Raw genomic sequence first — 16,277 nt, forward strand, 5'->3', positions numbered from 1 at the left:
ACATGGCTACTTATTATTCACTACACTTGCAGTGTTTACATCCTGGAGCGGCCGCGGATTGGCTGGCGGGACCACGTGATGCGGAGAGCTCCGCTCACGTGGTCTCCGCAGTGCCTCCGACAGAGCAGGCGCACCAAGAGCTGCTTGTAACGCGGCTCTTGGTAGCGTCCTGCTCCAACACCACCAGGCGTTGCGTTAGGGGCACGTTATGCGACCATAACGTCCCCTAAAACGCAATGCCCCACTGTGAAACCAGCCTCAATGTTATTGATACAGGCTAAGCACTACTGAAGATAATTGCACTATATTAATCAGTTGTTCTTACTGCTACGACTACTTCTGCTATTATTACTGCTTCTACTTTTACTACAACTATTACTACTGCCGCTACTACAAAGGTAATGCATAGTGGACAATAAGCCCCATAGCACAGTTAAAAAAAAAAAGATTTTAAACAATAACAGATAGTTTAGAACTATAGTGTGCAAACAAGCAGCAGTGCTGTTTAATGTTGGGGTAAGAGGCTGCAGTTTCAAAAGTAGCATAATAATCCCCACAGTGCTAAGAAATGATAATGATGAATAAAGTAATGGTGCTGAACAGTAACTTAGGGCTATGACATGCAGGAAAGGTGTGCATTATATGTGAATAGCTTGTACAATAGGCTGCAATTGCAAATGTAATATAATCCACACAGCACAAAACAATTCACAAGTATACAACACAGCTATACCCCACTATTCCTTGCCTATAGTAATTCACTGCAAATGTTGGATACTAGTCTAAGACCCATGCAGCAGTAAATAACTTTTTTACCCTCCAAAAGTATTTTAATTTTCCCCCACCTTTCTCTCTCTCTCTCTCTCTCTCTCTCTCTCTCTCTCTATATATATATATATATATATATATATATATATATATATTTATATACTATATATATATATATATATATATATATATATACAGGATCTTCTCAAAAAATTAGCATATTGTTATAAAGTTCATTATTTTCTGTAATGTACTGATAAACATTAGACGTTCAAATATTTTAGATTCATTACACACAAATGAAGTAGTTCAAGCCTTTTATTGTTTTTCTTATTGATGATTTTGGCATACAGCTCATGAAAACCCAAATTTCCTATCTCAAAAAATTAGCATATTTCATCCGACCAATAAAAGAAAAGTGTTTTTAAAACAAAAAAAGCCAACCTTCAAATAATTATGTTCAGTTATGCACTCAATACTTGGTCGGGAATCCTTCTGCAGAAATGACTGCTTCAATGCGGTGTGGCATGGAGGCAATCAGCCTGTGGCACTGCTCAGGTGTTATGGAGGCCCAGGATGCTTCGGTAGCGGCCTTAAGCTCATCCAGAGTGTTGGGTCTTGCGTCTCTCAACTTTCTCTTCACAATATCCCACAGATTCTCTATGGGGTTCAGGTCAGGAGAGTTGGCAGGCCAATTGAGCACAGTAATACCATGGTCAGTAAACCTTTTACCAGTGGTTTTGGCACTGTGAGCAGGTGCCAGGTTGTGCTGAAAAATGAAATCTTCATCTCCATAAAGCTTTTCAGCAGATGGAAGCATGAACCAGAAACAGCGGCAGAAGCGCCTGACCTGGGCTACAGAGAAGCAGCACTGGACTGTTGCTCAGTGGTCCCAATATACTTTTTTCGGATGAAAGCAATGTTTACATGTCATTCGGAAATCAAGGTGCCAGAGTCTGGAGGAAGACTGGGGAGAGGGAAATGCCAAAATGCCTGAAGTCCAGTGTCAAGTACCCACAGTCAGTGATGGTCTGGGGTGCCATGTCAGCTGCTGGTGTTGGTCCACTGTGTTTTATCAAGGGCAGGGTCAATGCAGCTAGCTATCAGATTTTGGAGCACTTCATGCTTCCATCTGCTGAAAAGCTTTATGGAGATGAAGAATTCATTTCTCAGCACGACCTGGCACCTGCTCACAGTGCCAAAACCACTAGTAAATGGTTTACTGACCATGGTATTACTGTGCTCAATTGGCCTGCCAACTCTCCTGACCTTAACCCCATAGAGAATCTGTGGGATATTGTGAAGAGAAAGTTGAGAGACGCAAGACCCAACACTCTGGATGAGCTTAAGGCTGCTATCGAAGCATCCTGGGCCTCCATAACACCTGAGCAGTGCCACAGGCTGATTGCCTCCATGCCACGCCACATTGAAGCAGTCATTTCTGCAAAAGGATTCCCGACCAAGTATTGAGAGCATAACTGAACATAATTATTTGAAGGTTGACTTTGTTTGTTTTAAAAACACTTTTCTTTTATTGGTCGGATGAAATATGCAAATTTTTTGAGATAGGAAATTTGAGTTTTCATGAGCTGTATGCCAAAATCATCAATATTAAAACAATAAAAGGCTTGAACTACTTCAGTTGTGTGTAATGAATCTAAAATATATGAAAGTCTAATGTTTATCAGTACATTACAGAAAATAATGAACTTTATCACAATATGCTAATTTTTTGAAAAGATCCTGTATATATACATAAAACAAAAGTTTGCGGTCTTAAAACAGAAGGTATTTGCGCTTATTCAAGTTGGAGTGAGCATATAATGACCTTTGTTCACTAATTGGTTTCTGCTGCAGCTCACCAAATATTCCCACAAACCTTTATTTTTTTCCATTCCCAAACAGCATTTTATATTTTTGGAGAATTACTTATGTCCTTAATCTAGGCAAAATCTCTGCAAGGTTTTCACCAAACTTCTGAACGCTAAAATATTTCAGATTAGACAAATAATCGATTAGACAAAATGATTGTGAATCAAAGTTAGGGCCCATTCACACTAGAGCGTTTTGCCGGTGATTTAAGGAAAAACGCTCAAGCGATAGCGCTTTTTAAAGCTCCAGTGCTGTAATACCCTCTGGGCCCGTTCTTACTTACAAAATCGGCTCGAAAAATGGTACATGCATCGCTTTTGTGAACGGAAAGCAGACGAAACGCGCTGATATGAACTATCCCATAAGGATCCATTGCACAAGGTATTATAGGTCGTTTTTCAAAGTCGCCGGCGCTCAAAAAAAGTGCAAAACGCCCTAGGTGTGAACACGCCATAAGACAGTATATGTTTGTCTCTTGTTATTTTAGCAAACATAATCTGCAGTGGTCCATGTCCACAGCAATCCCTAATGCAACCTCTCCTGTTTCGTTCATGGATGGAAGCTTTTACTTCACAAGTTCACAGCAGCACTGCAAATAAACCATAGCACAATCTCTATGTGTGTGTGGTTTTATTTGTATACTGATGGGCTGTCACTAAATGTAATGATTCTGGTAACTAAGGCAAGGCATCATTGTAAAATAAACAACTTGAATTACTTCATCCCAGCAGTTTAATGATACTGATGTAACTTATGGTATTGGTGAGTAAACACTTTTTGAAGAAATGCTAACAAGTGTTTAATAAATGGTGTGAATAGGCTACAATATACTCTCTTTTTCAGCTTACATTACTATAAGGGAGTTTTCTGTTCTTATATTTCAAGTGGATAATAAAAATATGCTGTGCAAACATATTGATGCATATATTTTGCTCAATTCATATAAGCATCTGTCAACCTATTTAGTACAAGAGCCAATTGATGACTGGAGATAAGTGAATTGATCTATGAGTCACTGTGGATTGAATGTGTGAGATCCTTCACAAGAGAGTTCTCATTCCCCATTCTCATTAAATATTGGAAGACTGAATATTTATTGAATAGGAAAATTATAATTTGCTCTTGAAAGACTTTTGTTCACCCAGGTGACCTTTTTCTGTATTGAGTCATTTATATATTCATTCACATATTTGTTGTTTACATACTAATCATGACTTGTAGTTGAATGCTGTTTAAAGGAACCCTGTCATATTTTACCAAACTGTTTTTTTTTCTGGTTACTCTAAAAATTTTAGCTTAGCTTGGCTGCACTTCTCTTTTCAAATGAATATACAACTAAAATAGGCTAAACCTCTTCTGAAATGGAGGGAGCAAACAAGTTAATATTTTAAAAGAGTACTAAAAGGTCATGACTAGTCACAATCAAACATTTTTAGAATGTTTTCCCGAATATAAAAACTATGTTCAGTGAACATTATAATTAAAATAAGCTAAACTTCTATGAAATAGGGGGGTTGTCCTGTTGTGATGACAATTATGATCCGGAAAGCTACTACATTCAACCAAAAATGTGCTAAACCGGATATCTGAAAAATACTTAAAAGGGTTCTGAGGACGAGCGCTGTAAAAACAGCGAAGGACATTTGAGAGCAGCCGGCGCCACCATTGGTTGTAATAGGAATTACGGCTATAGCGGTGATCACTGAGTGATTTGGGCACCATCAAAAGATGGAGCACAAATTACTCTAAAAACACTGTAATTTGGCCGCCAGCAATAGCTGGAAGCCGATGTATGTCTTTCCCCACTATCCATGGCAGCCTGGAAGGGAAATAGTAATTAACGCCACTGGGACTTGTGCAGGGGCAGGGTAAGCCTTCTAACTGCTTTACCCTGCGCCCAAATCTCCCAGCGGCAGAGGTATGCTCTGAGGATAGAATACTAGATAGATTGGAGGAATTAAGAACCATTAAAGTGAACCAAGCACCATTTTTAGCACCCAGGGCATCTCAGTAGCACATTAAACATGCATATTAATGATGTGGGTCTTTACTAAAAAAAAAAAGATCTATTCCACCTCCTCTTTTTACATTTAAATGTTTGTTAAAGGCTTTTATTGTCCTACTTCCTTCTGCCTGTCTGTCCCCAGAAAGAGGAAAGAGCAGGCAGATAAGGATTGCAGTACGCAAACAAGCAAACAAAAGGAAAATGTACTTCAAAAGGTTTAGAGTTACACTTGATTACATTCACACCTTCTCATGGATAAATAAAGGCGGGCGGCGGGGGGGGGGGGGGGGAATGGCAGCTCCTACAGTTATTAGAAACCAGGACAAACTGCAGAAAGAGAAAGCTGCTAGGATCCCTTTAAAATGCACTCACTGTTTTGTCGGGGAGGGTTACTATGCAGCATGTATGAGTGTATGCCTGTCATGGTAAGAGTTGCCTGACCAAAAATAAATTACCTGAATAGTATGCATCATATACAAGAGATCCTTACACCCAGGATCAGTATCTCCCCATATTTCACATGGATTATAAGCCCACTATATATATATATATATATATATATATATATATATATATATATATATATATATATATATATATATATATATATATATATATATATATACTGCTCAAATATATACAGGGATTGGGAACACTGTATGTGTGTGTGTGTGTGTGTGTGTGTGTGTGTGTGTGTGTGTGTATATGTATGTGGTGTATGTATGTGGTGTGTGTGTGTGTGAGTGTGTGTGTGTGCGCGTGTACATCTATATTTGTCGATATCTGTATTTTGTGAATATCTAATGAATACCTATCTTATGCTGGGCATACACGGCTCAATTTCGCCGCACGATTTCGCAGTCAATTCTCTTATCTTCTGCTCGTTTTTCTTATCTTTTTCCATTCACTTCAATGCGGAATCGAGCGGCAAAACAATTGGGCGGGAGATCGGACTTGTCGGAAATTGTCTATCAAGCCATCTTAATGTCTCAAAATCGAGCCGTGTACTCTCAGCATAAAAAGTGGGAGCCATCCCACCACTATGAGATGCCAGAATAACTTGAATATAGGTAGAAGTACAGTGTCCTCTAAACAAGTGTTTTGTTTCTCTTTTAGGATGAGAAAAATCAGGTTTTAACAACAAATATCTGGCTGCAAATGGTAAGTAGATATACTTCAATTCATGGTGGTTTTAAAGCTTAAACTCGCACTCCAAATTTTTCATTGTTAGCGAAGTCATTCACACAATTTTCATATTTAATGCAGCAGCTACAGAGAAATTTTGTTTGGAAAACTAAGTCACATGATTTAAATTGGATCTAAATTCAGAACTTCCTCTCTGCTCTAAAGATTAGGCACAACATGATAACCTTTAGGGGATAAAACGTTTCTTCATTACAATTTGTGGAAATCCTTTCAAAGCTGAAGTTTTAAATGGATTAACTTTCAGGGAGCACATAAAGGGTTAAAGAGGAGCTGTCAGCCATACTATCTCAGAAAAAAACACATATATAAGTAGATAAATACTTACTCTACTTACATAACATATGTATTGCACTGTCCACATTTTAATTTTAGTGATTTTTCTATAGTAAAAAAATAGAAAATCCTTCTTAGAATTTTCTATATTGACTCTGTCTATCTTGAAGCCAGTCCTGACATAATTTCCTCCCTTACTCTGTCTGTGTATGCTTTGCCTGCCTACCTCCCAGTTTTCAGACACTCCCACCCAGCTTTGCATTAGAAAGTGCATTGTCTCAGCATGAAAAATATTGGCCAATCAGAGAGGAACAGAGGTGTGGGAGGGGAAAACATGAGGGAAAAAGGCTTCAGCCAATCAGGCTGCATTAGTTAAGTCGGAGTGGAAAGTAAAACAGAAAAAAGAAAACATAGCATGCCCTGCAACTTCCTTTGTGTAGCAGAGTCAGGGAAACTGGTGAATGCTCTTTTATGGAAAAACACACAGAGCAGCTCAGAGTAGTAAAGTTTTACAGCATTTATATGTAAATTTAAAAACTTTTCATTGTGTGCTGTGCAAGAGTTTGGGTCTGATTTAATGATTTGTGCACAAAATGTAAAGCTGCCAGCAAAGAGGCAATTTCTCTCTCTGCACACAGCCATCATTCACTCCACCCACTTTTCATTGTTAGCGAAGTCATTCACACAATTTTCATATTTAATGCAGCAGCTACAGAGAAATTTTGTTTGGAAAACTAAGTCACATGATTTAAATTGGATCTAAATTCAGAACTTCCTCTCTGCTCTAAAGATTAGGCACAACATGATAACCTTTAGGGGATAAAACGTTTCTTCATTACAATTTGTGGAAATCCTTTCAAAGCTGAAGTTTTAAATGGATTAACTTTCAGGGAGCACATAAAGGGTTAAAGAGGAGCTGTCAGCCATACTATCTCAGAAAAAAACACATATATAAGTAGATAAATACTTACTCTACTTACATAACATATGTATTGCACTGTCCACATTTTAATTTTAGTGATTTTTCTATAGTAAAAAAATAGAAAATCCTTCTTAGGATTTTCTATATTGACTCTGTCTATCTTGAAGCCAGTCCTGACATAATTTCCTCCCTTACTCTGTCTGTGTATGCTTTGCCTGCCTACCTCCCAGTTTTCAGACACTCCCACCCAGCTTTGCATTAGAAAGTGCATTGTCTCAGCATGAAAAATATTGGCCAATCAGAGAGGAACAGAGGTGTGGGAGGGGAAAACATGAGGGAAAAAGGCTTCAGCCAATCAGGCTGCATTAGTTAAGTCGGAGGGGAAAGTAAAACAGAAAAAAGAAAACATAGCATGCCCTGCAACTTCCTTTGTGTAGCAGAGTCAGGGAAACTGGTGAATGCTCTTTTATGGAAAAACACACAGAGCAGCTCAGAGTAGTAAAGTTTTACAGCATTTATATGTAAATTTAAAAACTTTTCATTGTGTGCTGTGCAAGAGTTTGGGTCTGATTTAATGATTTGTGCACAAAATGTAAAGCTCCCAGCAAAGAGGCAATTTCTCTCTCTGCACACAGCCATCATTCACTCCACCCACTTTCTCCTTCTACTCCCTTTTGTGCTCAGAGGAATAGACTCCTCCCTTCCTGCTCCTCCTTTTCTAGCCAAGCATTCACAATGGAAGTCAACATGGCAAATACAGCAAGCTAGGTAATAAAAAACGAGTACTGCAAAAATAGTTTATGTACAATGTACCTTTGTGCAATGAAAATTGTGAAATGTTCCACATAATGCATTAAAAACAGGCCTGAACTAGTTCTTTAGCAAACCTAAAGACAGTATTTGAAAATGTATTTCCATGCCATATCACTATTATCTCACTACACTTTACTTATCAATCTACTAGAATTGAACAATATCTCCATTGCATACACTTCTAGTAAGATGCTTATTTTGTGATATCCTTCTCTTGATTGCCTGTTCCTGCCTCTTCTTTCAGTGGATTCCAGATGCTCAGTGCTCAGTTTTTAAAAAAGTCAGTGTCTAAAATTTGGATGTTGGCAAATACACGCCTATGAAACTTTTTCTCTTTAGGATTTTCAATTAGGATGCCTTCGTAAGCTTCTTTGCACAGGTTTATAGAAATAAAGACAGCAATCAGAGAAATTGTTCTTTTTAAAGCTGCAAATTTATTGGAATACAGAAAAAGGAAGTGCGCGAATGACATGAATTATGTGAATTACCTTAAATGCCAGTCATTTGCAGCATAATTTCTTGTCACTTCTAAACCTATAAAGAATTTTAGGGCTGTAAGTAGAAGTTGAAATGCCTATTATGTTTAAAACCGTTTCTCTTGTGCCTGGAAATGCTGATTAACCCTTTATGATTAAAATGCTTCATTCCTAAATGGGGATTCTAACAGCGACCATTACTCAGTATTAAAACATGTGAGAAATGAATAGATTGTAAACATTCATTGCTTAAGCTTTCATCCTTAAAACTCAAGTGTAAGCTTAAATTAAACTTGTGCCTAACCTGCCATAGACCTTCCATTCCCTCTACAGTGGTCATCTGGGAGACCAAGTCTACAGGAGTGCTGGCAACCTTGCTCGGCTTCCAGTGCTTTGCTCATTGCTACCTGAGCCATGCTGCCCCCCCATCCCCGCCGCCCCTACCTTCAAACCATATACCAGCTCTGCTTTTGGGCAGATTTCAAGACTCTGCTATATGGATAGTGTGGAATAGAAATAAGGCCATGCTCTTGTCTGACTTTAAGTGAATCGTTTTATGACTGATGGGTGGAGTTTAATGGGAATTGGCCATGCTTCCTTTCAGCCTGTGTGACAATAAGCTAGCCTCAGCTCCAATGCAATGGTGGTGCATGGTCAGGTGGTTGGGTGGGGTATTTGGCTACATGTCTGTACCAGGATGTGCAGGATGAAATAAAGTACTGGAGCACTTTACATTACATGATTTGCCTTTATACATTCTCATTTTGACAGAGTCTCAGTTGATCAGTCACTTTATATCATGCTATTGGCCTCAGTACCTAATGTTATAAACCACTGAGCATGCATAGGATTCCATTTCACCTCAGAGTTTCATAGGCATTCTGAAGTTATTGTCAAGATAGGTGTGTGAAAAAACATGGCGGCACTGATTCATGCATTTTGTTCAACAAGTTACCATCCATTTTAGCTTATGTATATTATAAACAAGAGCATCTGATATTTTTACATCATTGTTTTTTTCACCGGTGGCTCCATGCCTCTTCAATAGCCCCTGGTAATAGGGTTATTACAGAGGAAGCTCCTGGTAAGCATAGATTCTTTACTTTACATCATCTCAGGTACACTTAAAGGTCTCGATTATTGTAATGGTGACGTTTCCAAAGGCCCCAATGTTCCTGTTAGCTGCTTTGAGGCATGCCAAGAAGTAAGGTGGAAAGGTGAAGCCTAGATCCAGATATGGCCTCGATTCATCAAGACTTATCAAATCAATTACCGACAGCTTGGTAAAATACCTAACTCGATAAGCTGATTTCAGGATTCGTCAAAGTTATCTACAGCTGTTAGCGAGCATTCGGTAATCATTCGATAATGATGCGATAGAATGGAAGAAAGTGCAATTCATGAAAATGAAAATGGGCGTGGTTTAGCTTTACATTTAGGATTAGTTATCTCCTTCACTGCTCTGTCGTTATTCCTGTCAGATCATTGATGACAGAGAAGATGGAGCCATTTGAAGTGGTTATGTATCCGCTGAGAGTGATTCAAAGGTGCAGATTCTGCAGAAGGGCAAGAATAAGGTCTAGAACTATATCAATTTGCAAGAGAATGGATTTATTTGCTATACCAGAACATCAGCATTTCTCTTGAATCATCTTGTAAAAGAACACAGGCAGAGCCAGGGTTAACTAAACTGCTAGCTGCACTACATTTTTTCAGAAAAGGCTTCTATCATGCCATAGCTGGCGAAATGTAGGGATTGTCTCAAGTCACTTCCAGAATCCTGGTCCAGGTGTTAAGGGCTATTCGGAATGTTGCTACGTGGTGTTCAAAGGACTGGCTTTTTACCCACAATTCCACGGGAATCTTATGACCTTGTGTTAAATTACTGCTGTAAAATGGTAATATCGACACGTTACCGTATGGTTACCGCATTGTTATCGATATTTTATTGAAGTCACACCGAATGCTGAAAAACCTTGATGAATACAACTAAAAACTGATAAACTTCGAATTCGGTAATTTAACAAACTGGAAAAAGTTATCGCAAAGACAATGATGAATCGAAGCCATGGTCTGAATTATAAAGAGTTTCCACCTTTTAAAGAAGCGCTTAGATCCTGGTCCCTTGTGGAGCATGGCCTCCAATCTGTCAGTGTTCAGTAGGTGGGGAAGTTCTTCCTTCAAGTCCTAAATGCTTGGTAGTGTTCTATAGATCCACCTATTGTATATTGTTTTCTTTGTAGCTGCCAGGGTTTTATAGGCAATATTTGGAACTGCCACAGAGTCTGGATGCCTTCCACTGTACATTCAACATGATGGCACAAACATAACAGTGCATTGAATTTAAAGCTTTTATTACACATTTTATATATATATATATATATATATATATATATATATATATATATATATATATATATATATATATATATATATATATATATACATATACATATATATATATATATATATATATATATATATATATATATATATATATACATATCGCACGACTTTATCCCAATACTGTTTTTACACAGCTCCACAAACAATGTACCATATCTACTCCTTGTAGCCCACATGAAGGGCAAGCTCCTGTGTACCCAGTAGGTGCTTTTTTTTTATTAACCCCCTTGCTGGTCCAATTCCTGCGGCAAGGGGGCAGCAGAGCACTTTTTTTTTTTTTTTTTAAATCATGTAGCGAGCCCAGGGCTCGCTGCATGATAGCCGCTGAGCAGCGGCATCCCCCCACCCACTCCGATCGCCTCCGGCGATCAGAGTAAGCAGGAAATCCCATTCAGAATGGGATTTCCTGCTGGGCTTCCCTGGTCGCCATAGCGACGGGGCGGGATGACGTCACCGACGTCATGGACATCGGGACGTCAGAGGGAATCCCGATCCACTCCTCAGCGCTGCCTGGCACTGATTGGCCAGGCTGCGCAAGGGGTCTGGGGGGGGGGGGCGGTGCGGAACAGCGGGTAGCGGCGAATCGGCGGTGAGCGGCGGTGATCGAGAAATGCACGCAGCTAGCAAAGTGCTAGCTGCGTGCAATAAATTTTTTTTTTGAAAATCCGCCCAGCGGGGCCTGAGAAATCCTCCTACGCAGGTTACCCCGAGCTGAGCTCGGGATAACCGGGAGGAAGGTTAAACACATATTTCATGTGATACAACATTAAGAAGAGATGTGACCCTGGCCAACATTAACCACTTCACCACTGAGGGATTTTTCCCATTGTGCACCAGAGCATTTTTCACATTTCAGGGCTCCTCCTATTCATTCGCCAATTACTTCATCACTACTTATCACAACTAAGTGATCTATATCTTGTTTTTTTGCCACCAATCAGGCTTTCTTTGGGTGGTACATTTTGCTAAGAATTATTTTATTCTAAATGCATTTTAATGGGAATAATAATTTAAAAAAATGGGAAAAATATTTGTAAGTTTTCTGCAATTATAGTTTTAAAATAAAACATGCTACTGTGCAGAAAAGCCACACATTTTATTTGTCAATTTGTCCCAGTTATTACAACATTTAAATTATGTCCCTAGTACAATGTATGGTGGCAATATTTTATTTGGAAATAAATGTGTATTTTTTCAATTTTGCATCCCTCACTAATTACAAGCCCTTATTTGCAAAAATAACAGTAATATACCCATGACATATATATTAAAAAGCTGAGCCCCTAATGTTTTAGGGTATAATTTACTATTTGGCCACTATATGTCCCCCATCAGTTTATTCCTAATGTGCAGTGTTTATTACATACACTCGTTACAGGAAGTAACACATGTATATTTTCACTTTCATTTTGTCAATGAGCACAGGGCATCTCATTGATGTCGGTGATCATTGATCACAGGTACTTAGAGCCTGGAATGGGAACTGTTTTCTCATTCACTGACCTCTCTAGTCTCTACTAATGGATGTGGATGAGAAAGCGAGCGTGCACAAGAGCACGCAAATCGGTGATGCGGCGAGGTACGTATATCTTCACCCCTGGAACAGGGACAGTCCTACCACGGAGCGTAGATATACTGCCCTATTTTTAATAAGTGGTATATTTATGATCATTATATGCATTACAATATTCCCTTCCAATATTATAGCATCTAAATGCAGTTGGGGAAAATACGTCTCTCCTCATATTGTAATGTGCTAGCTCCAACACTTTTAATTGCATCAACTCAGCCTGAAGTTGTGATAATGATTTTCTTTTCTTCCCTGACTGTGCAAAACAATCAAATAGTTGAATCTTTGATATATTATCTATATTTGCAAATACTGCTTGGAATGGGTTTGCACCTGTGCCAGTGGAAAGAAATGAGTCTTAGGGATATCATATTCTCTTTTCAACATTGGCATTATTTTTTTTTCTTCTGTAAAAGATCACATATGCTTCAGCCACAGTACGACTCACCAGCTCGACCCCTATCACCTCTATGCTTTGGCCTGCCTCTGCCTGTCATGTTTGGTAGAGTGAGCAAAGGGGTAATGTCATAAATGTCTGTCACAGTTTTCTTTGCACACTGATATCATCGATAACACAGTGACAGTACATTCGGTCATACGAGCAGTGCTGTGACACTGTGTGGGGGTAACACAGCACACAATGTGTCACTAATGTCAGACAATAAATTACTTTTGCACATTGATGGTGGCAGTGCACCATGAGCACTAAAAGGTGCACAAATGGGACATTTGCAATGGTCCAGTTTGTGGTAAGTGGCTAAACTGCCGCTTCTCTTTTAATACACTTTATACTGCGTTCCATCTACTTACACTTCTGTTTTCTAAAATGGAACTTCCGCTGTGAAGATGGAAGAGTAAGAAGATGGAATGTGGCAAGGAGTGCTTCAGATTCAAAATGGAGGTGGCGGCTTAGGTGAGTTAACTCCACAAACAAAGCTTGCCCCGCCCCCTGCACACTCTAGTATGATTTAGCTGTTCACTTTATCATTCTCACTTATCCTTACTCATCCGCCTTTATGCAATTAACTCCAAACTTTTCTCCTAGGAGATTATTTTTCATCTTCTGTTTTAAGTAACTTTTCAGCAATCTGTAACTGAAAAAGTACTAAAAGGTAGGTGAGAAAGTACTAGCAAAATTATTTGGAGTATTTTCTTGCCTGCTGGTGGTTTAAAATGCATTTTATGTCGAGGTGTGAAAATATCATCTTGGAGAAAACTCAGGAGAAAAAATAAATTGCATATGGCCCATCATATCAGATTAACAAGAGTAGATTTATGGTAAAGCCAGTTACGTGTGGTCCGGTATTAGTCATGGAGAGAATCCGAAGACATAACAACAAAAGTTGTTTAGGTGATACCTTTAATGACTAACTGTACAAGATTCCTTTGCAAGCGTTCAATACATTAAGTTTCTTCTTCAGCCATGTTTCAGAGCTGGTATGGTTCTGATCCAGCTCTGAAACATGCCTGAAGAAGAAACTTAAAGTTTTGAAAGCTTGCAAAGGAATCTTGTACAGTTAGTCATTGAATGTATCACCTAAACAACTTTATGTCTTGAGATTTATGGTAGTTATAGATATGTAGTTACAGTAGTTAGCCTGGTGGAAATTCAAATCCGCAAAATGAATAAAATAAGGGAAGATAATTGTACATTGTTTATGAATTATTAATTCAGAACACTAAATCCTGACATTTTTTAAATGAAAAATGTGTATGTGTGTTTTCTCATTTTTATTTTTCAAGAAAAATAAGAAAGCATCAGTTTGATTGTTCTTAAAAAGAAGCAGAACATTTTGAGTTTTTAACTGACCGCGAAAAACGAGAAACATTTCGGAACAAAAGAAAACAGTTTCCGCTCAGCTCCTTGAGAAGCAATGCAATCAGAGTTATTGTACATTTCTTCTAAACAATCAGCTGCTTTGCAATAGCATGCTTCATGCAGTATGTAATCTTACATGCAGGCACACTGACATTTTTTGTCCTTTTCTAAGTATTTTCCTGCCGTTAGAGCACGGCCCCTGACTCGCAAAGTGTGTTTTCTAATGGTATTTTAAAGGTAGCTAAGTCCTGTTCTTTCAGTCATTTCATTCCCTGCTAGTTAAGTAATACCCTTTTGAATGACAGCTGTACATTCTGCTGAGTGTTACATCATTCTCTGGAGAGGGTGGGAAACAGAGTGCTTTTTATCCTTTTTTTTCCTCTTTTTGCACCAGTATTGGACAGATTACTACTTACAATGGAACATGTCTGAATACCCCGGAGTGAAAAACGTTAGATTCCCAGATGGACAAATTTGGAAGCCGGACATCCTTTTATATAACAGGTATGTGTTTAGCTTGATAAGCGACAAGAGAAATGTGTGTTGGAAGCTGTCATTACAGAAAATGCCAAAGTTATTACAGAAAAATATAAGATATTGGAATAAGATGTATGTATATATTATCAGCTTTACATGCAGGAAGCAGATGGTAAAAAAAAGCATTTCATGGATCACCTGACTCCAGCTTTGGCTGAGCTGAAAACCTTTGATCCTTATCCAACTAGTGACCGTTCATGATATATTAGCATATACACAGAGGCAGGGTTGAAAATAGATCAGGGAGAAAGTTATAGAGTCATTACAGTCAAGATAAGTTAGTCAAAGGAATCGTCTTCAATCCTGTGCCAATATAATGGACCGGTTCTCCTACAAACTGAAATTTGTAACTCTCCTCCCCATACATCATACTTACTAACTTAGCTTGACTGGGCATGTAGGCCCTTTGCACTGGTAGCAGAACCCACCCTTTGCATCATGATTACATTCTTATTTTCTGTGGTTCTTTATCACATTCCAGATTTGGTGCTGTGTGACTCCTGGCATGTCATTATAGCTGTGATAATGTGATATACGCATCAGGGCTAAATGAGCGATTCACTCTGATGTCACTTTTACTGATATTTTACAGTGGCTATTTTTGTTGTGAATAAACGCATATGAATGAATGTTCCATTGAGAGATTAATGTGGTATTTGAATGACTATATATATTATGCTCATAAGAATATCAACAGGAAGAGACAAACCAGGAACCCAGAAACATTGAGTATTTAGTAGTGTCTCTTGTAAATGGTTCTGTTTGGTTCAAGGGCTGTTTGGCTAAACAGAGCTAAAGGTACAGCATTTGAAAGGCCTGGGATCCAAACAACATTGAAATCAATGTGGGTAATATATGGGTGGGCTGCCCAGGATTGCAATATTATAACCAGTTTGCCCACCATTTTGATAGTTGCCATTTTGGTACATTCATTGTTTTTTTTATAACATGTAACCCAAGAGGGGAAGAATAACAATATGTTTGATTGTCTCGTTCACATATAAATCGCTGATTGCCCATGGACTCTTGACCAATGACCAATCAGTGGCTTAGCCATGAACATGAGGGCCAATCCGAGGCTTTGTTTTCCTCCACCTTTGCAAAATAAAATGTGTTAGAATCTCACAAGAGCTGAATATTTAATATATGGACACCAGCAAAACTTTGGTCTTCTATAGTGGTCCCATCCATCTCTTCCTAAACTTTGTCACCAGCCCAGCTACAGCCATTTTGTACTATGACAGGCTGCTGAAAACAGAGCCAACTGATTGAGGTCTCTAATGACACTTTACACATGACAGCAGAAGAGATGAACAGAGGAGTCTCCTAATATGGCAATTGTCTCAAACCCAGGACGTAAAAACCATGTTAGTAAAAGCTACTAGCTGCTGATTAGTTAGCTGGCAGCTCATTATTAACACAGTTGTCGGCTGTTTGCTCTGCAGCTAGTAGCATTCATGAGCTAACATGGTTTTTACTTTCTGGATGAATGGAGACTTGGCTGTTAGAAGAATGCATGCATGCATCTCTAGCAGCAGTCAGCGGTTGTGTACATCATCCATACTGTTGGAGAAATTCAACAGAACTGCAGCTTAGTCTAAATAAGAACT

At 38.7% G+C, this 16,277-nt stretch overlaps 1 protein-coding gene across 2 annotated transcripts in view; it reads left to right on the forward strand.

Moving 5' to 3' along the window:
* Nucleotides 1–16,277, forward strand: part of CHRNA7 (cholinergic receptor nicotinic alpha 7 subunit) — a 272,056-nt gene that overhangs the window by 164,409 nt on the left and 91,370 nt on the right. The window contains exons 3-4 of one of the 2 annotated variants that reach the window (XM_068272530.1): nucleotides 5,762–5,806; nucleotides 14,525–14,634. In XM_068272530.1, coding sequence (XP_068128631.1) covers nucleotides 5,762–5,806; nucleotides 14,525–14,634 — 155 coding nt within the window. Of the gene's footprint in view, nucleotides 1–5,761; nucleotides 5,807–14,524; nucleotides 14,635–16,277 lie in introns of those variants that run through there. The other variant, XM_068272531.1, reaches the window with a different exon arrangement.

This window comes from Hyperolius riggenbachi, chromosome 3, assembly GCF_040937935.1.
Source record: "Hyperolius riggenbachi isolate aHypRig1 chromosome 3, aHypRig1.pri, whole genome shotgun sequence".
Taxonomy (NCBI): Eukaryota; Metazoa; Chordata; class Amphibia; order Anura; family Hyperoliidae; genus Hyperolius; species Hyperolius riggenbachi.